Source organism: Podarcis pityusensis (genome assembly GCF_964106645.2).
Source record: "Podarcis pityusensis genome assembly, chromosome: 2".
Taxonomy (NCBI): Eukaryota; Metazoa; Chordata; class Lepidosauria; order Squamata; family Lacertidae; genus Podarcis; species Podarcis pityusensis.
Genome location: NC_138029.1, coordinates 13,582,033 through 13,607,362, shown reverse-complemented (window position 1 = coordinate 13,607,362; position 25,330 = coordinate 13,582,033). Strand labels below are relative to the sequence as shown.

The window sequence follows — 25,330 nt, the reverse complement described above, 5'->3', positions numbered from 1 at the left end:
TCTTTCCTCCTGTCTGGGTAACCTTCCCCAGCTGTTAAATCTGCAAGTCCCATGGTGCTTGACCTCTTACTGCTATTAAGCTTTTTCCTATGCTCATATAGGAGGCAAGGTTCCATCAGACCCGTGAGATGGGGAAGAAAGATTCGAAACTTTCCCTGCCCTTGTACTGTTCAGCAGACCTGGCAACAGCTGAGAATGGTGTGAAGGAGGCTGAACTGCAGGGAAAAGTTTGTCTTTTATCATTAATTGCTCAAATTATCTTCCCTTTAACGTATATAGCTCCAATCCCCATCCAGTTTCATCCAATCAAGGCAAAAGTATGAATCAAGCAGCACAAGGACACAATGGGAATCTGCACTGAGGTATATCATTCCCAGGCTGGTGAGAGGATTCAAACAGCAGTTCACTTTGGATCCAATCAAAATGATGTTCTTGTTGATGATGATTGGAAAAGGAAACTCCAAAATGTTGCAGCTGCTTTAAATCAGTGTTACAATTGAAATGTTGCAGAATAAATAATAGAACACAATGTAAACTCAGCTGTTTGGAGTTAGAAGATTTAAAATACATAACTTTATTTAATGGGGGAATATTGCAGCTACCTGCACATGCTCTGGCAGCTTCTGTGCAAGGTTTGGTGAGAACCTACAAATGCTTGGAGTTGAGCTATTGGACACATTTAACCCTGGAAGCTTGTTTAATGTTCTTCTGGGTCTTTACTGTCTAGATTATTGAAGCTGATCTTCAGGGTCTATTAGCAAAACAAAAGCACATCTAGTATCATTCCAAGTTGGGGATTCAAAAAACTGCTCACTTTGGATGAATTCAAGATGGTGGTGGAGATTTTTAAAAAGCTATGTACTTCATTGGTTGTGATTACTTTCTGTTACTAATAATAAATCAGAAGCGCAGAGGTATTTTGAAGGTTGACATTTGGTCTGATGAAACACAGTGTGTAGAAAGGAGTTTCAGAGAGCTGTTCACACTCCAAGAGAAGCTCCTGGCCACACCTTTAAGAAAAACAGATTTGAGGATGTTGTTTTTAAAAGCATTCCCAGATTTTGTAGGTCACGTTCTGGGAACCTGATGCTCCCCAGATGTTGCCGGACTGCAGCTCCCTGTTATCAACATCTGGAGGGCCACAGGTTCCCCTCTAGCCCAGGGCCTAAGTAAAGAGACTTTAAATTAGGCAAAAACGGCATTTCATTTCACTGGTGTGTTTTCCTGGTGCTCACTCTATGTTCTCCAGTTAAATAAGAGGTAAGGCTTCTAAAGAAGAGAGGAGGAGTGGCCATTTCTGAAGAGGTCAGTTGTAGCACAGGGACCATTTGTCATTGGCACCTATGCCAAATGGGGAAACTGGCATGTGTTATTGATTATTGAAAGCTTTCAGATAGCTGCCCCTGAGGTGGGATGTGAGAGACCAAGAATATTGAAGCTGCCAGCGAGCCAGATCTTCAGTCACAAATTCCCACTTCCAAAGGCCCCCAGGAGTCCATTGTAGTTCCCTCTGGACAGGCAGTATCCTTCTGTCCAGATTCTCCTCAGTGGACTAACACCTCCATTCGATGGCTGCCTTTCTTTCTGCAGATGGGCGCTGCCCCCTGCTTCTCAGCTGTCTCTACCACCTTGACAGTGATGCTGCTTTGCTTGAACTTCACCAGGAACCTGTAGATGACCAAAGGAATCTCATGTTAAAAGATACACCTGCTCACTCCAACTTAGCAGTAGCACTTGAGCTTGTTTACTAGGCTTTCAGACACCAAACCAAACTAATCAGAAATGGCTAAGAAAGGAGGAAATTCGAAGACATTGCAGCAAGGTTAAACCAGTTTGAAAACAAAAGTGTTGCAGAAAAATCACAGTGGAACCTTAGCCACTGTATTTGGAGTTATGTGGTTTTAAACAAATTTATAAATACATTTATGTAAAAAAAATTAATGGAGAAAAACATTGCTGCAACTTGCATGAACAAGTAAGTCCTTGAGGTTTGTACTACAAGTCCCATCAGCCACAGCTATCAGATGATACATTTAAGCATGTGACTCCCTGCAAAGGATAGTGGGAACTGTGGTTTGCCCCTCACAAAGGTTTGATTTCCAGCACCCTTAACAAACTACAGTTCCCAGGATTCTCTGGTGGAAGTAGGATTATTTGGTAGAAACAAGGCCAGATTATCAGGGGTACAACTGGAGCACTCACTCCAGAGCTGATGCCTGTAAGGGAAGAGGGAGCAGGCTCTGAGCTTTCATTTTAAAAAAATAGTCTCTAACCTTCCTGGAAGGAAAGTTATAAATGAAGATGGAGATGGTTTCACCACTACCCAAATAGATACACAGTGGTACCTCGGGTTAAGTACTTAATTCGTTCAGGATGAGATTTCTGTTCTCATCCTGAAGCAAAGTTCTTAACCCGAGATACTATTTCTGGGTTAGCGGAGTCTGTAACCTGAAGTGTATGTAACCCAAGGTACCATTGTATATTTTCTCTGCCTTTGGCTGCCTTTGATTTTGGTATATCGCCAGCACAGATTCCAGTTAAACCCATCGGTAGATCTGTGTTTCTGTGGATCGACACAGTCTTTCAGCATTCTTCCCATTCCCCCCTGCAGAAAAAGAATAATCCCTCACAGCCTGTCAAATAACATGGTGGTTCTCTCTGGAAAAGGAAGATGAATTTGCGGCAGGGCATCTGCTTTGCATGCAGAAGGTCCCAGGTTCAGTTCCCAGCACCTCCTGATAAGGTTGGGAATGTCCCCTGCATGAAACCTGGAAAGCTGCTATCAGTCAATGTAGACAGTACTGCACTAGATTGACTAATGGTCTGATTCGGGATAAGGCAGCTTCCCATGTCCTTATGATGCTTTGGACAAACTCCCAAACAAGAGCACCAGTGCTTGGTCCAAATCTCCCCCTCCCCTTCCCGCCTACTGCTAACTCTCTAATCTTACTCATCAGCCACTTGGAGCTTCAGTTTTTGCTTTGTAGCTTCCAGCACGGTCTGGTGGAGCCGGGTGACCAGTTCGATCAAGTGGTCACTTATAAGCAGGAAGTCCCCTTTGGTACCCGCTGTGGAGGTCTGCAAAAGGAAGAGACATTGAAACCTTACTCTAGCTTACAAGCTTTAGCACTTGCTTCCATTATGTTACCTAACCACTTAACCACCTTATAAACCAGCCCAGCATTTCTAAAATAGCTCTGCAGAACCCTGGGGTTCTGTGAAGTAGTCCATGAGGTTCTGGTGGGGAAAGTGTTGCAATAACAGATAAGCACACACAAATCGTGATTTCCACTGCACTGCAGCCATGGAGATTAATAATAACAACAATAATAATAATTTTTATTTATACCCTGCCCTCCTCAGCCAAGGCCGGGCTCAGGGCGGCTAACAAGCAATAATAAAAACAAGTTGAATGAATACAACTTAAAAACAAGATTAAAATACATTAAAATATTGAAACATTAAAATATTAAAATGCAGCCTCATCACAGGAGGAGAAAGGAAAAAGGAAAAAGAAAGTGGGGGAGGGAATCAAATTGGCTCCAAGCCAAAGGCCAGGCAGAACTCCTCTGTCTTACAGGCCCTGCGGAAAGAAATCAGATCCTGCAGGGCCCTGGTCTCATGAGGCAGAGCGTTCCACCAGGCTGGAGCCAGTGTTGAAAAGGCCCTGGCTCTGGTTGAAGCTAATCTAACTTCCTTAGTGCCCGGGACCACTAGGGTGTTGCTATTTATGGACCTTGAGGCTCTCCGTGGGGCATATCGGGAGAGGCGGTCCCGTAGGTACGAGGGTCCTAGGCACCACTCAAGCAATTGTCGTCCTTCCTTCCCTCATTGCACTTTCCAAGGGTTAAATCAGTAGCAGCTAGCAGGTGGCATAGGCAGGGCAGTGTTGTGCCGGTTGCCAAGAGTTAGAAGAGCAAGGCAGCAGTGAGACTGGTGTGCTGTGGGCACAACACTCCCCACTGCCTTGCCCCTCCCCTTTGTAGGGACTGGCAGTGACACGTGGCGTTGGGAAGCCAGGTCAACAATGCTGCCCTGCTACTGGGTTTTGCCACTGCAAAAAAATTCAGAACCATTGAACTAGCCCATCATACGCCTCTGCCTCCATAATAGCTACTTACTGTCAATGGAATGGAAAACAAGCCCATCCGCAGGACATTGGCCAAGGATGTCTGCCCACACTCAACTTTCATTTCCTTTGTGGTGCTTGATAACTGGGACTTTTGGTTCTTTCTGTATACAGGGAGTGGCTTATTCCCCCCAAGTGGTCTTGGGAAACCCAGCAATCTTAGCTAAAAGGGAAGGTGGTTTAGGAGCTAGGGATTTTTATGGGATGAACTATTCTCCAATCCTGATCCTTGCAAGTTAGGCCAGTATGGAGGAAATAAAGGTTAGCTATGATTGCAGAAGACCTTTCTAATGGCAGGTGGCTATAAAGCTGGTGGTGTGATTTCAGGACAGGTAGTGATGGGTGGGAGTGGGGTGGCAAATCCTGCTGCTGCTGATTGCTTTTCTCTTAAATCAGGCTCTGACACTGCAAACAACCCTAGTAAGAAGAGGGCAGGGTTGGGGGGGGCAGGCAACAGGCTGAAGGAGTCCCTACAATTCACTGATGAATCTGTTTAAAAGACAGGGCAATCCATGTTAACTCGGAAGAAAGTTCCACTGTGCTCAGTGGGATTTCCTCTCAGTTAGGTGCATATACAGGACTAAAGTCTAAGAATTCTCTAACTGTTTGAAAAGTGTCTCAGCAGCGTTTTCTTTCATTAAAGTGTTCTTCAATGCGATTTGAAAAAGCTACATTTGAAAACTACACATTCAGAGCTCACATTTCCAGACTTGTGTGACATTTCAATTCAGCTTTGGCAGGATGGTGTTAACACCTTTAAAAAAAAAAATATTGCATTTTCATATTCCCTAACCCTGCCATGGGGATTTCAGAGGGAGTCACGAAGTAGCAAATTGGCTGCTAGGATCTTCCTGGCCACTAAATTGTGTTGGTAGCTGTCAGGCCACCGCCGCCACCACCTTCCCAGTACCTCTTTAATGTGCAGAACAAAGAAGCCATCTGCATAGCGGCTGACGGAGACACCGTTGATGTCACTCAGGGTGATCACTGTTTTTGGCTGGGCAGCCTTGGGGTCTGCCAGGATGATGTGGCTCTTGGTGAGAAGGAAGATTCGAGGAGAGGCCTGGAACAGAGAGAGGAGGAAGGAAAATTGCCACCTTGAATCCCTCATGGCAGGCTTTTAAGGACAGAAGAAAAACAACCATGCTGATTCATGCCAAACGTTCACCTAGTACCATATCCTGCTTCGACACTGGTCAGCTCATTGTGTGCAGGCCGGCCATGAAAGCACCAGCACCCCCCCCCCCGTCATTCATCCCAAGCCCCTGTCAACAGAGGATCTTGCTCACGTAGCTGACATATTGAGGGGTGGGTGGGTGAGTTTCAGGCAGGAGTTGCCAATGAGTCACTGGTGGGCACATTGGCACCCTTGAGATCTTCTCTGGCATCCACAAAGCCTCTGAGCCTCCTCCCCCAAACTCAGTGCCCTTGGTCTTGAGGTGGTGAGGGTGCTTACTTTAGGAAGTACACAGAGCTGACAGAGAAAGTTGGAAGTGGGATGCTCTGTTCCACAACCTATTTCAGCTTTACGTGCTTTTCAAGGCTCAGATTCACCCTAGCAGATCTGATTTTCATGACGATTCCTTGGAAAACTGAATTGCCAGAAAATAAAAGGCTCTCTTGTGACACAGTTTTTAATCGGGATCCGCCATTATGAGACAAACTACCGTATTTTTCGCTCTATAAGACGCACCAGACCATAAGACGCACCTAGTTTTTGGAGGAGGAAAACAAGAAAAAAAATATTCTGAATCTCAGAAGCCAGAACAACAAGAGGGATCGCAGCGCAGCGAAAGCAGAAATCCCTCTCGCTGTTCTGGCTTCTGGGATAGCTGCGCAGCCTGCATTCGCTCCATAAGACGCACACACATTTCCCCTTACTTTTTAGGAGGGAAAAAGTGAGTCTTATAGAGCAAAAAATACGGTATGTTGTGAGATTAATAGTCAGAGGGGGAGGCGAGCCATTGCTCTGTTGTCATGATTGTATTCTAAGTTTGACTTGGCAAATCCTCCCCTGGAAAGACTGATTTATGGTGCAACCTATCTGGGAAAATTAATGAGCAGAGGCTTAGATTTTATTTCATCGGAATTGAGAAAGTTGGCACCTGCCGCCCGAGCAAGATTTTTGGATCAGCGTGTGAAGATTTACTGCAAACAAAAGACTTACCAGCTTTAAAAAAAGGGAGAGCCTTACAAAGTTCACACAGAAGCATAACAATGCTTACTTTAACTCGCCTGTGGAAACAACTCAGAGGCTATTAAGAAGAAAAAGGATAACAACAGGAAGATCGAAAGATGGGATTGGTGAACACTAAAAGCAGCAGAAATATGAGATGACTGGACCCTTACTGAACTTGAAGCATGGGAACCCCCAACAAAAATTTATAATTTGGCAAAATATTTGGAGTTTATGATATGTATTGGTATAATTTGGAATAATTAATGTGATATGATTGGATTGTTAAATGGAAAACTTAATAAAAATTATTTTTTTAAAAAAAGAAAACTGAATTGCCTGTGTGTGTGTGTGTGTGTCTTTTTCTGGGCAAGGAGAGGCAGGTGCTTTCAGTTACTAAAAAAAAATCCTAAAAATGGGCCTAAAAAGGTTGGTGACCCTCTGCTTTGAGGTGCAAGAGACTAGATAAAGGTGCTTTCAGACAGGGGCTTAATCCTGCAAACAGGCCGTGCAGGTATTGCAAATAGGTCACTGGCAATGGGGCTTCATTTCATTTGAATTGAAATTGGAAGACAGGTGAAAGAAATATTTAAATATGGCAACCCTAGAATAGTGAGAAAACACACACAGGGTTCCTTGCTCTTCCTTTTGTTCTTGTTCCTTTAGGTGCCAGAGAGGTAGGGCAGGATGTTTCTCACCTTTCCATCACCTCGGTTGACCTTCCTCACGCTGTCAGCCATGACCATCTTACCATCAGCTGTGGCTTGGAGCTTACGATACTTGGAGTTCTCCTTTAGACCCAGGTGATCGCCTCTGAAAGGTTGTGGGAGGCTAAAAGACACAAACCACAGGTTTTCATTAGGGAGGGAGGGAGGTAAATTCAGTTTGCATGTAAAGGTAAACCTATTTAATGCACACATTCCCAGAAAATATGCAAACTGAAACGCAGCCATCCATTTGAAATCTGCATTTCTCTGAATTTTACAACGTTGTTCTCTAGCCAAGTAATGTGTGCAAAAATGTATTGTTGTTGGGTAAAGTGTGCATAGAAAAATATATATTCAGGAAAATAGCATACAAAGATGCCTTTAAAATGCCTTTAAAATGTATAAAAGTGCCTTCTAAAATGCAAATTAGGAGCAATTCACACACAAAAATGATGATGGATTTTCATTAGTACCCTCAAACTGATGTGGAAAAGTGGAGAACTAAAGGGAAGCACTGTATTTTTCGCTCTATAAGACGCACCAACCATAAGACGCACCTAGTTTTTAGAGGAAGAAAACAAGAAACAAGAAAGCAACGCAAAGCCTCTTGAGCAAAGAGGGAGGAGCGCTCCGGCTGCACTCAGGAGGCTTTGCGTGGCTATCTCTGAAGCCAGAAGAGCAAGAGGGATTGGTGCGCACTGATCCCTCTTGCTCTCCTGGCTTCAGCAATAGCTGCGCAGCCTGCATTCACTCCGTAAGACGCACACACATTTCCCCTTACTTTTTAGGAAGGGAAAAGTGCGTCTTATAGAGCGAAAAATACGGTAATAGTTCTGTTCTATTCTGCCTTGGTCAGGCCCCACCTGTGTCCAGTTCTGGGCACCACAGTTTAAGGATATTGACAAGTTGGAAGATGTAGAGAGGAGGGCAACCATGACGATAAAAAGGTATGGAAACAGCTTTACAAGGAACAGTTGAGGGAGTTTGGTGTTTTGCCTAGGAAAGAGAAGACTGAGAGGTGATACAATAGCCTTCTTCAAAGGGCTGCCACATGGAAGATGGAGCAAGCTTGTTTTCTGCTGCTTCAGTGGGTAGGACGCGAGGCAGTGGATCCAAATTACAAGAAAGGAGAGTCAAATTGAACACTAGGAAGAACTTTCTAACAGTAAGAGCTGTTCAACAGCGTAACAGATTCTATCAGAAGGTGGTAGACTCTCCTTCACTGGAGGTTTAAAAACAGAGGTTGGATGGCCATATGCCAGGAATTCCTTAGCTCCGACTTCTGCATTACAGGAGTTTGGACCAGTTGATCCCTGAGATCCCTCCCAACTCTACAGTTCTATGATTCTATAAACTTAAGGTTGGAAAGATGAGAAACACAGAGAGGTAGAAATTATTAGATACACTCATCCCTAATAGTAATCCACAGCAATCCTAATGGGTCAATTCCGGCTCGACTGGGGTGGCGCTAGCTCCTGTCTTTGCACTCACCTTTTAGGGTACAAACTCTTCTTGCCCCGGAAAAGTTCACTGGCACACAACTTGTCCTGGAGGGCTACTTTTCTCTGGGGTGGCAGCTGATCTCGATATTTCTTGCACTGCACCAGGAAAGCAGAGAGCAAAGGTGGGTGCAGATAAGAAGCAAAAGGAGAGTCAACATTGCAAACTCCAAAACATACCCTATTTACTTTAGCAAGGAAGAAACACATGAAAATTTACTTCAGTCACATTTGCTTCCAAAAAAAAGAAAGTTTCAAATTCATATTCTTCTGCTTTGATTGCTTTTGTTTCTTTAAAAGCACTCCCAAATATGAATGTTCTTGCACTGAGGAGTACTTCCCCACCCCTCTATTTTTTTTGTTGAATCTGGCAAGCAAGAACATGATTCTGCTTTCTGCTGTCTTGTACTCGAAGGGCAGAAAGAGCATCCAGGCTCAGGTCCATGTCCATTGGTGGCTGCATCATTCTACCTAACAGTAGGGCCGGCCCTGATTTTGTGGCTTGTGCTTGGCAGAAGGAAAACACCGCTAGGTCTCCCCAAGCTTCAAGTGACATGGGCCAGGAAAGCCTGTGATGACTGAGCGAAAGTGATCAACATCAAGTTGACTGCTGGGGCCACTTCAGTCATCTCTAAAGCACCATGTGGTGACAGTGCCCTATATTGAGATTGCTGGGCTGTAAAAATATAGCCACACTGTACACTGTAACGATGGGAGAGGAGGTAGACACTGGATGCATGTCTGGAAGGCATGGGATCCTCTGCTATGTTGTGATTAGCCCTGCACAGCTGTGTCTTGAAAAGGCAAGGATTCGGTAGCTGTAGCAGCAACGGTTCTACTTATGTGCAGCACCCACATGCCCTGTGGTGGGATGGGTCCAAATAAAACCTAACATTGTTTGCCTGGAAATTTATCCACAAAATGAAACATTAATTTAAAAAGAAAACTCAGTTCAACTTGCCCAAGTAAGCAAAAGCTCACTCCACACCCACACTGTCACTTTGAACCTTGCTTGGTCTTGCAGAGACAACTCTGGTGCCTCAGCAAAGTGTGTTGGATGTGGAAGCAGCTGTTCTATGATTCCTGTCAACAACGTGGGCGGCTCACATAGTATCAGAGGCACAATGAGAGGACAGATGAGGAAGAAATTTGTTTCCGTTTGCATTTAAAGGAGACGCTGTCAAATTTGCACTTTCTGAAACACTACGAGGACTGAAACAGCCATCCTTCAAAATTTGTGCCCATTCAAATTTTGCAAGGCAGTTCTCCATCCAATCAGTGTTTACTATAATGCATATATTAGGGGAAAGTATACATAAAAATGAACATACTTCTTCAAAAATAATGTACAAAGGTGCCTTCTGTTAAGGAAAACTGCTTGTAAAAACATGCATATTAGTTAAAACTGCATATAAAAGTGTGTTTAATTAGGAGAATTTTGCACTAAAATGCTGATGAACTTCTGCAGAAATGAACGTAAGATTGGGAAAATGAGAAATTGAGAAGGAGGGAAATGAAGAGGCAAATTGGGGGTGGGGGGGTGGGGAGTTGCCTCCTTTCCTCTTTTCCACTCTTCCATCCTACCACTGTTTAATGGAGTCCCTCTCCCACGCAAATATAATTTGCAAAATATCTCCAGGGCCACCGTATTTGTTGGCCCAGTAATTATATACACAGAATACCTGCTACCAGTAGTCTCAAAATTGAGGGCACTTCCAGACATCCTGTTTATTGCACATTCATCCTGATGCATTTGAGATGAGGTTAGCTGCCACTGCATCAAAGGCAGGGTTATCGCACACTGCATTTCCCCCAACAATTTCCTTATCACAAAACATTTAATCATTTGTGGAAGCAGGTTTGCTGTGCAACGCTTCCATATCGACTATAATTTAAGGTCCACAAATGACAACACCTTGGAGGTCCCAAGTCTCAAGGTGGTTAGATTGGTCTCAACTAGGGCCAGGGCCTTTTCAGTACTGGCCCCGACTCTGTCACAAGAGACTAGGGCCCTGCGGAACTTGACATCTTTCCGCAGGGCCTACATGACAGAGCTGTTCCGCCTGGCCTTTGGTTTGGACTCAGTTTGACCCTTATGTTTCCCTCCCCTTATGATTTTGATCTATGGGCTACTGTTAAAATGAGGCTGCATTTTAAATTGTATTTTAACCTGTATTTTAAATGGGTTTATTATTATTATTGTTGTAATTTTACTGGTGTTAGCCCCCCTGAGCCCGGCTTTGGCCGGGGAGGGTGGGGTATAAATAAATTATTATGATTATGATTATGATTATGATTATGATTATGATTATGATTATGATTATGATTATGATTATTATTATTAAATATTAATTGTGCAACCTGAATTTGTCAGAATGTGATTGAATCCCAGACGAGAACAGTGACAGTCTGGAAGCACCCTCAGTTTCACTCTGAAAGAATTACGCATAGAAATGAGCCATAATCCCGCTCTAACCCTCCAATGGTGGAAGATCTTCTTCAGTTCTTCATTGGGGCCTGTGAGAAACTTGTATGGAGCTGGCGGCCAAGCCTGGTCAGTCACTGTCATGGAAGGGAGGTTGTTCTTCAAACCCAGGAGGAATTTTTGCACCTATAAGAAGGGAGATAGAGAGCACATAAACCCTCAAGGCAATGTTTCCCTAAGTGGGCAATACTGTACCCTAGAGAGTGCTGGAACAATCTAGGGGGTAGTAGCAGCATTGGGTTCATTGAATAAAAATAAGGGGGCAGTGGAAGCATAAAGAAAGAAGAGATTTTGGAGGGGAAATGTGCATGTTTCATCTGTTGTGTAATGACGCTTACTGCCAGGTCAGCCGCCTTTGCAGGATGGTGACAACGCCTTGCCTGGATCTGGCAGGCGAGGGGGTTTCCTGCTGTTACGGAAATAAGGGGGGCACATCTTTAAAGTTATTAAATGTTACAAATATTATGCCTGAATGTATCTTTTCGACTTGACAGCTCAGCTTTCAAGCTTTAAAAATCATGTAAAATCAACTCCTTTGCCAATTTCCTCCATTCCAACGCTATTTTGCCCTTGGAAAAAAGGACTCTTTCCCCTGCCACCTCCCCAAGCCTGAAGACATGTATACACACCTCCTACCCCAGGACATGCCCAGAGGTGACAATTGCTGGGCTCATTGTTAGCCAAGGGAAGCCAAATCTCATCACTGGACTTGCCTCAGGCTCCAGACATGCAAAGGAAGTTCTATTGTACTTTGGGTGGTGGGTACTTAAGACATGGGACGCGGGTGGTGCTGTGGGTAAAACCTCAGTGCCTAGGGCTTGCCGATCGCATGGTCGGCAGTTCGAATCCCCGTGGCGGGGTGAGCTCCCGTCTTTCGGTCCCAGCTCCTGCCCACCTAGCAGTTCGAAAGCACCCTTAAGTGCAAGTAGATAAATAGGTACCGCTTTATAGCGGGAAGGTAAACAGCGTTTCCATGTGCTGCGCTGGTGCTGGCTCGCCAGAGCAGCTTCGTCACGCTGGCCACGTGACCTGGAAGTGTCTCCGGACAGTGCTGGCCCCCGGCCTCTTAAGTGAGATGGGCGCACAACCCTAGAGTCGGACACGACTGGCCCGTACGGGCAGGGGTACCTTTACTTTACTTAAGACATGTTTGCCTGTGCTAATCTTGTACAGTGGTACCTCGGGTTACATATGCTTCAGGTTACATATGCTTCAGGTTACAGACTCCGCTAACCCAGAAATAGTACCTCGGGTTAAGAACTTTCTTTCAGGATGAGAACAGAAATCGTGCTCCGGTGGCATGGCAGCAGCAGGAGGCCCCATTAGCTAAAGTGGTGCTTCAGGTTAAGAACGGACCTCTGGAATGAATTAAGTACGTAACCAGAGGTACCACTGTACTTGGGTGTTGCCCTGACATATCTGTCTATGCTAATCTTGTGTAACGCTCCCCTTTTGTGACATGTTAGTGATGTAACAATGATGTATTGATGATGCTGTGCGAACTGTATTCTGGGATATGGTGGCAAAGTTTTAAAAGTGAATGTCGCCCCATGCTCAGGGTTCTTACTGCTGTTTGAACCTGTTGCACAACAATAAAGGATCTAAGTCTACTGACTGCTGTTTTGCTCCAAATTACTTGGCTGGAATTTCATTCTTTTACTGACCGCATGGACCTGCGGGGGACTTGTACCCGACAAGCTTGGCGTTGAGTAGTCTCTCAACCCAGAATTTTCTTTAACACTGGGCTTGGGTGAACCCCTTTCAGCTTCACCCAGGCCTGGGAAATGGATTGCAGCTTGCCTGCCTATTTAGTCATTGGCAAATTTACTATGTTGTAGGACATAGGTAGAAATATAGATACACAAAAGAACGCCTATTTGTTACTCAATTTTCTGTTTGTTCATTTAAAGAAAGTAGTTTTCCAGGGGGTCTCTGAGTTTTGTTTTGTTTTCTGAAAAGGGGGTGGTAGGCCAAATAAGTTTGGGAACCTCTGCCTCAAGGCATCTAAAAGGGTTGCGTGCACATTATAGTGTGAAGGAGCATTGCTTTTATGGCAAACAAACAACTACTGCTACCACCTCCTCTAGCCTGAAAGATGGAAAGGCCAAGGATTGCAGCTGAGACCTTTTGCATGTAAAGTCATGTGATTTACCACTGGGCTGAGACTCTTGCCCTGAATAAGCACTGTGGTTAACTCTTCCTTACACAGCACATCCATTGCCTGCCTGCATTGATGCTAACAACAGCAACACTTAACATTTAAATTTATTGAGTTCTGCTATCCCTCTGAGTAGGGACGCGGGTGGCGCTGTGGGTTAAACCACAGAGCCTAGGACTTGCTGATCAGAAGGTCGGCGGTTCGAATCCCCACGACAGGGTGAGCTCCCGTTGCTCGGTCCCTGCTCCTGCCAACCTAGCAGTTCGAAAGCACTTCAGAGTGCAAGTAGATAAATAGGTACCGCTCCGGCGGGAAGGTAAACGGCGTTTCAGTGCACTGCTCTGGTTCACCAGTCACTAGTCATGCTGGCCACATGACCCGGAAGCTGTACGCCAGCTCCCTCAGCCAATAAAGTGAGATGAGCGCCACAACCCTAGAGTCAGCCACAACTGGACCTAATTGTCAGGGGTCCCTTTACCCTTACCTTTTACCCCTCTGAGCTCAGTGGGATAGTACCAATGTCACAGTAAAAGGCAGGGGGGACGCCTGCTGACAATCATCACTTTCATTCAAAGATTTAAAAGCCCTTTCCCTTTTCTTGCTATGTTATTTCTTGCATATAGTTTTAGAACTGGGACAGGAGGAACATACTCACCAGACCCGTGTAGATAAACTTAGTGATACGCTGAGAAGCTCCAGAGCGGAAATACTTCTTGTATTCCTTCCGTGTCTGCAAACAGACAAAAGCCCTGCTCAGTGAGCGTGCTGAAGTCTAAATAACATCTGAAGAAAAGAAGCTGCTGTGTACCAAATAAGGCCATCCCACTTTGCCTATTATTGTCTACTCTGACCGGCAGTGCTCTCCCAAGCATCAAGAAGAGATCTTTCCCTACCTGGTTCACAAGGCCTCTTTTTAACTGGAGATGCCAAAGGTTGAACCCAATACCTCATGCATGTAAAAAAAAAAAGTGTGTTCTATTGAGCCAGTGGCATATTTGTTACCTGATAACCTCTCCAGTAAGCAGTAATGATGGTGGCAGCATGATTGCGGCTCTTTTGTTGCTTCAGCTGCCGTAGGAGTTTACGAGACTGTGGAGGAAGGGAGCGGATAGGTAAGAACCCCAAAGGGTCCCAGAAAAAAGGGGGAGGGGGCAGAGAGCAGCTTCACTAAGACCTACAATTTTCTTGGTCATTACTAATAACATCTCAGACAACATTGGACATCATATATAGTTATGCCCTGAAATTTTTCCAGTTTGGCACGCACACATGTGCAGCAGGTGCGTGTATGCGCAAGGATTTGAAATGGCAAGGTAACAAAATCTGGGCAACGGTGTACAAACTTATCATTTCAGCATCTGAGCCCCTGTTAGCCATTCCTAAGTTGTCTGCAACTGACAAAAAATTCCAGGCTACTGAAGAATACGTGAGATTTTGTTGCATAAAATGATCGTTGAATATATCATGTCAGAACATTAATTTTTTAAAATAAAAATTATTGCATATTATTTAATTACGTTGACTATATAACTAACTGATCCCTAGAACCTTTAAAGGCCCGGCCGCAACCATATTCTGGATGTCACCTGCCTCACCTTCCATCCTCGGACATAGGCCTGGATAAGAAGAGCTGACATTTTCATCTTCCCGTATTTCTTCTTTTGCTGCAAAATAAAACACTCACTTTAGTAGGCAGACAGGCCATGAACAAACAGGGAGTCATCAGTGGTAATTCCCACCCCTTTTGACTGGTAGGGTAGAAGGCCAGGAGGCCAACAGTAGATGGCGCCAGAGCCAATGGCAGACAGGGCCAACTAATTCTAGTTTTGCACACACACACACACACACACACACACACACACACACACACACCTCTTCTGACCTCTGTTAAGGCAATACAGTGGTGCCCCGCAAGACGAACGCCTCGCAAGACGGAAAACCCGCTAGACGAAAGGGTTTTCCGTTTTGGAGGCGCTTCGCAAAACGAATTTCCCTATGGGCTTGCTTCGCAAGACGACAGCCCATAGGGAAATCTCAGGGACAGCGGGGAAGCGCAGCGCGTCTTCCCCACTGTCCTCGGACCTCCTCCGAAGCCTGGCGGCGGGGCGGGGACACCTCCTCCCGCCGCCGCCGGGCTTCGGAAGGCTCCTCCGAAGCCAGGCGGGGGGGAGGGAAGACCTCCCCCCGCCGCCCGGCTTCGGAACGGTGCTCCGAAGCCGGGCGGGGGGAGGGAACACCTGCCGCCGCCGCCCGGCTTCGGAACGGTGCTCCGAAGCCGGGCGGGGGGGGAGGGAACACCTGCCGCCGCCGCCCGGCTTCGGAACGGTGCTCCGAAGCCGGGCGGGGGGGAGGGAAGACCTGCCCCCGCCGCCCGGCTTCGGAACGGTGCTCCGAAGCCGGGCGGGGGGGAGGGAAGACCTGCCGCCGCCGCCCGGCTTCGGAACGGTGCTCCGAAGCCGGGCGGGGGGGAGGGAAGACCTGCCGCCGCCGCCCGGCTTCGGAACGGTGCTCCGAAGCCGGGCGGGGGGGAGGGAAGACCTGCCGCTGCCGCCCGGCTTCGGAACGGTGCTCCGAAGCCCGGCGGGGGGAGGGAACACCTTCTGAAGGCGGGCGGGGGGCGAAAGTCTTTGCTCCCCCCTGCCTGCCTGTCCCGGAGGGCTTTTGAAGGCAGGGGGGGAGCAAAGACTTTCGCCCCCCGCCCGCCTTCAGAAGAGGTCCAGGACCTCTTCTGAAGGCTGGCGGGGGGCAAAAGTCTTTGTCCCCCCTGCCTGCCTTCCCAGGGGCTTTTAAATCGCCCCGGACAGCGGAGAAGTCCTCCGCTGTCCCGGGGCGATTTTAAAATGCCGCCCGCCAGCATTTTAAGATCGCCCGGACAGCGGAGAAGTCCTCCGCTGTCCCGGGGTTTTTTAAAATGCTGGGGGTGGGAAGAAAAGCCCTTGCCCCCCCCCAGCCTTCAGAAGAGGTCCGGGGACAGACTGTCCCCGACCTGGTCTGAAGGCGGTTTCCCTAGGAACGCATTAATTGATTTTCAATGCATTCCTATGGGAAACCGTGCATCGCAAGACGAAAAACTCGCAAGACGAAGAGACTTGCGGAACGAATTAATTTCGTCTTGCGAGGCACCACTGTACTGAGACTAAGGAGGAGGAAACTGACAGCCAGATCCACCCGCTTGACTGGTTGTAAGTAAGAAGGCAGCCTTGTGAGGGCTGCTACCCCGCCCCGCCCTGTACGACCCTATTGACATATCAAGGCAGGTTGGAACTCGTCTTGGTGTGATTTTCACCTCTTGCTTTCAATAACTAGAACAAATAAGGAATGCAAATATTTCTTCAAACTGCATTGCAAATGCCCTTGTTAAACTGGAGCCAAGTATCACTCTGTCTAACAGCCTTCCCAATTCTCATGGATGCAAGCAAGACGATGATTTAATACTGGCCCATTACTGCTGATTTTGCAAAACACAGAGGACAGTGAGGTCTGCAAGTTAAAAAGCACCTAAGTCTATAAAATCGTACGTGTATCACTCTCTGCATCTTACCGCATGGCCCCGGTACCAGGCAGAGATAACGATTTGGCTCTTGCGCATCTCTAGAAAGTTCTTGCGGCATTTCCAGGCCCGGAAGGTTGCTTGGATCAGTGCAACCAGCTCCTGTATCCGCTGCTGGCGTCTCTCCTCCAAATAAAAAAGCTGCGAAGGAAAAGGTTGAAAAGCACCAATACAGGGTTCAGACCATGGAAGAAATTACAGCCTGATCTGCATTAACTTTGATGTTAGCTTTGATGTTCCTTCATGCTCCTACCAGACAAATCCTCAGGGCCTAAAAGGTTAAGCTTCTGCTCCTTGTAGATTTCCTATCCTCAGGTTCCCACATCAACCAAGGGCATTTTGCACGCATAGGCTTGTGTTTTTAAATGGGTTTTGTAAATGCAACTGCAGTGAAGGCTACAGTGGCCAGGCCACACGTTCAGTTGATCTTCTGCAGTCTGTCCTACTTTCCCAGCAGACATGTGTGCCACAAACTGTGAGTGAGAGGAAGATCACTTCCAGAAAGAGTTGGGGTAGAAATTAAACTCGGTTCACATTTAAAAGCAAATCAAATTTGCACTTTTGCGGCTGCTGAAAACCGCGGCTGCTGAAAAGGAAGAAAAGGGGCAAGCAAGGGCTGCCCTGACCTTAAATGCCCCTTAGTAAGCCCATCCCCACTACCAGCCGATTGGCTGGCGCAGCGATTAATGAATATTAATGAACCCGGGTATCCCGCGAGGATGCAGATAGGGGCGTGAGCCCGCAACCCGCCCCCTCCCTTTTGTCGGGAGTGGCTTTCTGAAACAATATGAGGGCCAAAACACAGCCATCCTTTGAAATTCACACTGATCCAAATTTTGTGATGAAGTTCTCTACGAAAGCGCGTAATAATAAATACATGAAAATAACATAGACAAAAGGATTATATTAGGGAAAACTAGTTCCAAAAATGTGTTGATTTATTGAGCATTCATCCTGATTTGTTTTTACACGTTTTCCCATTAATCATTTGCTTATCCCACACTTTTCATTGCGTTTTCCATGTCAGTTTCCCAACAGCAAAAAGTCCATTTTAGTTGCCCCCCCCCCCAGTGGATTTGTTGCGCTAAGGTGATGGATAACTTTGAGCACACCTAAATTTCCGGTATGCAGTTGAATCCCTTCCCACAAAATATTGAAAGTCTGGAGGCATCTACAGTGTTGCCTCGCAAGACGAAAAGAATCCGTTCCGCAAGTCTCTTCGTCTTGCGGGTTTTTTCGTCTTGCGAAGCAAGCCCATTAGAGGTTTAGCGGCTTAGCGCTACAGTATTAGCGGCTTAGCCGGCTTAAAGATCAGCTGATAAGCGGCTTAAAGATCAGTTGATAAGCGGCTTAGCATCAGCTGTTAAGCGGCTTAAAGATCAGCTGATAAGCGGCTTAGCCATCAGCTGTTAAGCGGCTTAAAGATCAGCTGATAAGCGGCTTAGCCATCAGCTGTTAAGCGGCTTAAAGATCAGCTGATAAGCGGCTTAGCCATCAGCTGATAAGCGGTTTAGCGGCTTGGGGAAAAGGGGGGGGGGAAACCCTGCAGGAACTCGCAAGACATTTTCGTCTTGCGAAGCAAGCACATAGGAAATTCGTTTTGCGAAGCACCTCCAAAACGGAAAACCCTTTCGTCTAGCGGGTTTTCCGTCTTGCGAGGCATTCGTCTTGCGGGGCACCACTGTATAGACGAATATGGTTGGCTATGCAGTGTGGTGACATATATTTTGTCCTATCTTTCATTTTGTAACGCATACGCCTTAAGTGAAAAATATTTGGTGCAACCCTAGGAGCGACATTCATTCCTCCCACTAACTCCAGAAGAGCTGGTAACCGTTGACCTCCCCTCTTGGTCCTAACATCAGTTGCTCACCGTGTGTGGCGTGCGGATGAAGATCTTGGTGTGCCCGTATGCCAGTTCTTTGGAGTCAATGGGCAGACTGCTCAAAAGGGCTTGAACACCATCCCTGTACCAGAAAGGGGAACGTAAGAGATCAGAGATTGCCTAGCCACCACCTGGGCTCACTCTTAATTGGTTGGGAAGGGTGTGTGTGGGAGGGGTGTTACTGCCCATGTGCCTAATGCCAAGCAGCACTGCAGGTCTCCACCACAGACCAGGTCACCCAGCTGGCACAAGCCTGGAACATCCAAAATGCTTATGCCTAGGAGAGCCTGTGCATGTACACACAGTGGGAAGCTGCAAAGTGGGGTGTCAGGAGCCAGAGTCAAGTGTAGGTCAGTAATGAAAACACAGTGTCAATGAAGTTAACTCTTTATTCAAAAAAACCAAAACAGTGCAGGCAACTCCAAAAAGACCGTTGCAAGGACCAAAGATCCTCACCTTCCACTGCTTCCTAAGTTCCCTCCTCAGTAGGGTTTTTGCCAAGCAATCGTAGACTGTGTCCATGCACAATCAACCTCTGCTCTGCTCTTTTCATTTCTCTGCATGTTCCAAGAGACCAGGGTGGAGAGGGGAGCTGGTCGCAGCAGGAGGTGGGGACTCTACCCCATACCTGCCTCTTGGCCCCCCTCCTTTCCAGCCTCTGAGCCTAGACTCTCTGCCCCAGCCTCTCCCTGCCCACTAAACCCTGCTTCCAACACCTCCTCCTCCCAGTCTTCTCCCTCTAACTAGTCATCGTTGTCCCACCACCAATCCCCTGGCTTTGAGCTTTCTTCTCTTGGGAGTTCCCCAGCTGGTGCCTCCCACCACTCCTCTGCAGCCAGCCAGTCCATGATGTGGGATGACCCTCCAAAACCACCTGCATCTGTCCCCTCACCACACAAATGTGCTACATGCTTCCTTTCCAAGCAAAGCCTAGCCCAGTGGTCAGGGATCTCACCCCCAGCAGCCAAATGCAGCCCTCCAAGTTTCTCTCTCTAGCCCTGTATCAGCATTATTAAACCCTCGGATGAGTCCACTATATGGGTATTCTGCTGACCCCTTCATGTAACCACCAGGCTCTGATGGCAACCTCTCCAGCACATCGCAGTTTCTGTGTCCTACCTGGCGCTGCCTTTCCACTTTGGCCAAGTCTCCTTGGAGAGCATCTTGTAGCGCTCCAAACATGGGTCATAGAGCTGCCGGTAGGCATAACCAGCCCGCCGAACACGCACGTTCTCCATCAGGCCAAGGTAGCGCACCTGTGTCCGAACCAGATCATCTGTGAACACAGCAGCCTTTTTGGTGTCATTGGGCTTGATGCACCTGCAGCAAAGAGGACATCCTTATTGAGTGAGATTACTCTCCCATCTCTGTCAGCAAACAGGCTGGGTCCAAAGATAAGTCTAGTAGCAGCCTCATACCCAGCAATGCTTGGGAATTCTGAGACATAAAAAAATCAGTGCAGCCTTTAAAGGTTCAGTTCATCATCTTTAGTCAAAATGGTGCTGAATTATATCTAAACATAGATGAAAGCCTGCTCCTTGATCCTAGGAAGCATCACACAAATTTTTGTTATGAGATCTTAAGAAGTGTCCGAATGCACAGAGAACAATCAGCTTTCCAAAATAAATAGATGTCTATCCACAGTTTCTCTCTCTCACACACACATACACACACAAATTACCTGATGTAATTAGGGTTCTTAGAATAGAGATTCTTCATGAGGGTGGCCACAGAAGCTTTGAACTGTGAACCAGCGGTGGGTGGACGCTTGAGTGAGGCTTTCTGGGGGTCCCCTTCAGGGAAGAGGCTGCGCAGGAGAACGTGTTTGGCCTTCCACATGGCTTGTGACAGGTCTCTAAAGAGCAGGTCGTTGTTCTTCTCTATGAATCCGATCACATTGTAGGTCACCTGAGGTGGAGAAGACTCAGTGCCTAAGTAGTTCTCAGATACATTCCTAGTGAACACAGTGCATCACCCATTAATGGAGGCACATAGAAGGGAAGACTTCAAGTTGAAGATGAGAGAAGAGACACATTCAGATGGAAACAAAGTGCTCTGGCCCACAACCCAACTCCCACTCCGTCGTGGTTCCCAAGGGCCTCCCAACCTTTCGGTCTGTGCTAAAGTCCTTCTTAGAGGGTCAAGTTTCTCCTAGGACTGTCCAATTCTCCTTTTACTCAAGGGAAATCCACCACTACACCTTGCAGTATATTTTGCCCACCTGGGACTAAGGTAGTAAGCATATCTTTGGTCTGCAACACCTCAGACTACAAGTGGGGGCTCACATACAAAAATAGAATAAAAATTAAAATTACATATTTATCCACAAAATAACCTAGCACGTTCAAGAGAAGGTTAGGTTGAAAGCCTTCTCCCTACTTATATCTAGTCTTAATCCCAGGGTTGTGGGTCCGAGCCCCACATTAGGCAAAAGATTCCTGCATTGCAGGGGGTTGGACCAGGGGGTTGGTTGCTTCCAACTCTGCAATTCTATGTTTCTATGGTTCTATAAGACCTGGTGGGTCTTCGCGAGGGATTTCACATGGAGGGAGCTCTACAGTTCAGAAACACTTCTCTGCGTTTACACAGCAGTAATTTCCTTCACCTCACATGCTCCCCGCCACATTTCCCAAACCATTCCAAGGGATTCAGGCACTTCAGCTTTAGGAAACTATATTTTAACACAGGGGTGGTAGCTAACCTTTTCCAGCTCAAGGTTCACCACCTTTCCAAGGGCTACATGCCAGCACTGCAGGGGAGCTATCCCTGTTCTAACCTCCTGCGCTCCCCAAACGGACCCGTTTTTGAGAAAGACTCCTAGCGCCAATTACCTTGCCAGCATAGTGGTGAATACGGAAGCAGTTCGCATGCAAGCTGTTGTCCATGATACGCTTGTCATTCTGTGTGACCCTGCTCTCGTAGCGTTGGTGTCCCTTGTAGACTTGGTTGAGCTTGTTCAGGAATGTGGCTTCGTTCACCTCGCCCGGGCGAAGGCACTCCTCATCCAGCATGGCCAGGATCCCACCTTTGCCCTACGGAAAGAAGGAACACTTAGAACACTGCAGGGGAGGCTGGTCCACTAGGGCAAATGGGGCACTACGCCGCCAACCTCAGTCAGCCAACGCGATTTCTCATACATTTAACTGATGCAATGCATTTAACTGAAACGTTTCTTTGATGTGTCTAGAAGATCTAGTCTAGATCATTGTCTTCTCCACTGTGGTGAGAAGTGTACAGTCATACCTTGGGTTACAGACGCTTCAGGTTGCATTTTTTCGGGTTACGGACCCGCCGAAACCCGGAAGTACCAGAATGGGTTACTTCCAGGTTTCGGGTGTCGCGCATGCGCAGAACGTTCCGCTGCAGGTTGCGAACATGCATCCCACACGGATCACGTTTGCAACCCAAGTGTCCACTGTAACTTCATGTCCACTTTAATTTTAGTTAGTATTTTCCAGATTGGCATCTATATACACTAACAAGCAAATCCACATTTTATGCAAATCTGCCTCTTCCTTTGCCCTCTGTTTGGCTGATGCATAAGTGGCTATGATAACACTTCACAGGGAGTAAGGCCCACTGAACTCAGTGGAGCTTACTTCTGAGCAAGCAGGCATGGGGTGTCTTCAGCTCTTTCAAATGCCTGCTCTTCTCTTTGCCGTCTCCTTGCAGATGCAGTTAAAAAAACAACAACAGATCATGGTTGCTGGCCTTTCCAATTCCTCGTCCATGGCCCTTCTTTCTGCTTGTTAGCCTGTCTCCTCTGTGGATTGTTTTTCTTTTCTTTTCTTAAAAAAAAATAAGCCATCTGTTTGTGAAGTACTCAGCCCACTGAAGGGAAAGACAGGAACCTAGAGCAGTTTTCTTTTGTAAAAGGCAAGGCTGTGTTTTTTGGCCTCCTTTTCCACCACTCCACTTCCACACACACACACACACGGCTGAAGATAGATTCATGCGGGGCTGAGTCTTGACCCTTGCTGGCACTCATAAAACACTGGACAAAAATGAGTGCAGAGAAGGCCAGATTATCTACGGCGAAAATGCCAGAGTGTGCCGGAGTTGTGAAAGAAAAAGGAGGCATTGGATGAAGGGAGGCAGTGGTGGGAAAGGAAGAGTGGAATTTGATGGGCAAGAGACTGAGTGGTGGTTCTTCTGGTCACAGTAACCTAGCAAAAGACAGCTTTTCATTACAGTGGTACCTCGGGTTACATACGCTTCAGGTTACATACGCTTCAGATTACAGACTCCGCTAACCCAGAAATAGTACCTCGGGTTAAGAACTTTGCTTCAGGATGAGTACAGAAATCGTCCAGCGGCGGAGCAGCGGCAGCGGGAGGCCCCATTAGCTAAAGTGGTGTTTCAGGTTAAGAACAATTTCAGGTTAAGAACAGACCTCCAGAACAAATTAAGTACTTAACCCGAGGTACTACTGTATTGAAAACCAAGAGGTGTGAGGACTTAGCCCTGCATGGAAACATTGCCAACCACTCTGTTAAGTTTTTATTGTGTATGCTGGGGCAGGGACCAACTGCAGTGGCAAAGTGAGAAGGCACTCTGCACATACTCAGAGGCACTTTTCCTACTTGAGACAATGGTAGACTACTGAAACCTGCCACAAGCTGGGAAGCCGCTTCTCATCCTCCTCAGCACTGCTCACCCCCCCCCCCATGGGAACATCTCTGATTACATCTATCCCGGGCAGTCTCACCTCCTGGCCCTGAGCACACCCACACCTGCTAAGATTAAGGAAAGGGTTTGCATCACATGCAACTAACGCCATGGGGTTATGCAGCCTCCTTGTCCACCTTGTTCTACCTGTATTATGCCTAGTTTTTAATTTGTTCTGCCACTTTCCCTGGGGAAACCTGCTGTTTACCTCTGAATCAGAACAAAAGTCAATCCGCAGAAAAACTTATTGATGTTTGCTCCGATTCAGTGGTGGCAGCAGCACAAGCGGAAGTGTGGATGAGCCCTTAGAGCAGGGGTAGGCAACCTAAGACCCGGGGGCTGGATGCGGCCCAATTGCCTTCTCAATCCAGCCTGCGGACAGTCCAGGAATCAGTGTGTTTTTACATGAGTAGAATGTGTCCTTTAATTTAAAATGCATCTCTGGGTTATTTGTGGGGCATAGGAATTTGTTCATTCCCCCCACCCCAAAAAAATAGTCCAGCCCCCCACAAGGTCTGAGGGGCGGTGGACCAGCCCACGGCTGAAAAAGGTTGCTGACCCCTGCCTTAGAGACACAACATGAGCACTGGAAGCGAAGAAAAGCTCTGAAAGGGATGAGGTCTTGGATTTATGGGATTACAAGTCTTCTTTCTCTCCCCACTTTATTCACCATTGCTCCTGAAACAACTTACATCCTCTATCAAGTTGCAGATTATGCTGTTATCGAAAAAGTCCACAGGAGTCCAAGCGATGCCCTTGGGGGGGGGGAGAAAGCATGTTATTAGCAGGGAAAGGGAGGCCCACAATGTGACTTTCATCACTAGGTAAAGGTAAAGGGACCCCTGACCATTAGGTCCAGTCGTGACTGACTCTGGGCTCATCTCGCTTTATTGGCTGAGGGAGATGGCATACAGCTTCCGGGTCATGGGGCCAGCATGACTAAGCCGCTTCCGGTGAACCAGAGCAGCGCACGGAAACACCGTTTACCTTCACACCGGAGCGGTACCTATTTATCTACTTGCACTTTGAAGTGCTTTTGAACTGCTAGGTTGGCAGGAGCAGGGACTGAGTAATGGGAGCTCACCCTGACGCGGGGATTCGAACCGCCAACCTTCTGATCAGCAAGTCCTAGGCTCTATGGTTTAATCCACAGTGCCACCCACGTCCCCTGGCTTTCATCACTACTGCTTACCAAAGTGCTACAGGAGCGTGGCAGGGTGAAGAAGAAGAAGAAGTTTGGACTTGATATCCCGCCTTTCACTCCCCTTAAGGAGTCTCAAAGCGGCTAACAATCTTCTTTCCCTTCCTCCCCCACAACAAACGCTCTGTGAGGTAAGTGGGGCTGAGAGACTTCAAAGAAGTGTGACTGGCCCAAGGTCACCCGGCAGCTGCATGTGGAGGAGCAGGGAAGCGAACCCGGTTCCCCAGATTATGAATCCACCGCTCTTAACCACTACACCACGCTGGCTGGGTGGCTGCAGAGCTCCACAGCCACCCTGGCAGGAGTGCCAGATTGGCTCCACCACTGCAGCTCCAAACTCACTGCCCCATCCCATCAAGCGGTAGGGAGGTAGCACCACCCCACTGCTCCTGATGTGAGTTGTAGTAGTCTAACAGCATCTAGGCAGGGCCCAGAACACAGGTTCTCAGCTCCTCACCCTGTCTAGTTAAGCATCCTGGCTCCCACTTTGCCCAACCAGATGCTTGAGAAGCCCACAGACAGGACATTAGCACAAAAACGCTCTCCCCTTTGGTTGTTCCCTAGCAAATGGTATTCAGAGGCTTGCAGCCTCTGCCCTGGAAGTAGAATATAGTCATCATGATGACTAGTAGCCACTGACAGCTCCTCCTCTTGCAAACAGGAAAAGGGCTTCCACATAACAATGGTTCATTCTGCACAGGAAACCTGTTCTGTTGTAACAAATGGACAGGACCATCCCAACTACCCCACACACACCAACATTATACACCCCACCTCTTTTTTACATACTATACTATATTTATATTTTCCTATAAAATACAATTACTTCTCTGATCTTATGGTGAATCCTAGAGGTTATTGGCACCTGTACA

General features: G+C 47.1%; 2 protein-coding genes across 3 annotated transcripts in view; one reads left to right on the top strand and one right to left on the bottom strand.

Annotated features, from left to right (window-relative positions):
* Positions 1 to 758, top strand: part of LOC308471485 (retinol dehydrogenase 16-like) — a gene marked incomplete at its 3' end in the record, with an annotated part of 10,200 nt that extends 9,442 nt beyond the window's left edge. The window contains exon 6 of the mRNA XM_080995483.1: positions 728 to 758. Coding sequence (XP_080851609.1) covers positions 728 to 758 — 31 coding nt within the window. The remainder of the gene's footprint in view (positions 1 to 727) is intronic.
* Positions 544 to 25,330, bottom strand: part of LOC308470863 (unconventional myosin-Ia-like) — a 55,763-nt gene continuing 30,976 nt past the window's right edge. For both annotated transcript variants that reach the window (XM_080994449.1, XM_080994450.1), the window contains exons 15-29: positions 23,950 to 24,012; positions 21,421 to 21,621; positions 20,271 to 20,497; positions 19,709 to 19,909; positions 18,578 to 18,671; positions 16,696 to 16,845; positions 14,750 to 14,818; positions 14,157 to 14,243; positions 13,810 to 13,884; positions 10,988 to 11,122; positions 8,504 to 8,610; positions 7,004 to 7,136; positions 5,040 to 5,192; positions 2,951 to 3,078; positions 544 to 1,668 (exon numbers count right to left, since the gene is read on the bottom strand). In XM_080994449.1, coding sequence (XP_080850575.1) covers positions 1,545 to 1,668; positions 2,951 to 3,078; positions 5,040 to 5,192; positions 7,004 to 7,136; positions 8,504 to 8,610; positions 10,988 to 11,122; positions 13,810 to 13,884; positions 14,157 to 14,243; positions 14,750 to 14,818; positions 16,696 to 16,845; positions 18,578 to 18,671; positions 19,709 to 19,909; positions 20,271 to 20,497; positions 21,421 to 21,621; positions 23,950 to 24,012 — 1,947 coding nt within the window. In that variant the 3' untranslated portion in view covers positions 544 to 1,544. The remainder of the gene's footprint in view (positions 1,669 to 2,950; positions 3,079 to 5,039; positions 5,193 to 7,003; positions 7,137 to 8,503; positions 8,611 to 10,987; positions 11,123 to 13,809; positions 13,885 to 14,156; positions 14,244 to 14,749; positions 14,819 to 16,695; positions 16,846 to 18,577; positions 18,672 to 19,708; positions 19,910 to 20,270; positions 20,498 to 21,420; positions 21,622 to 23,949; positions 24,013 to 25,330) is intronic.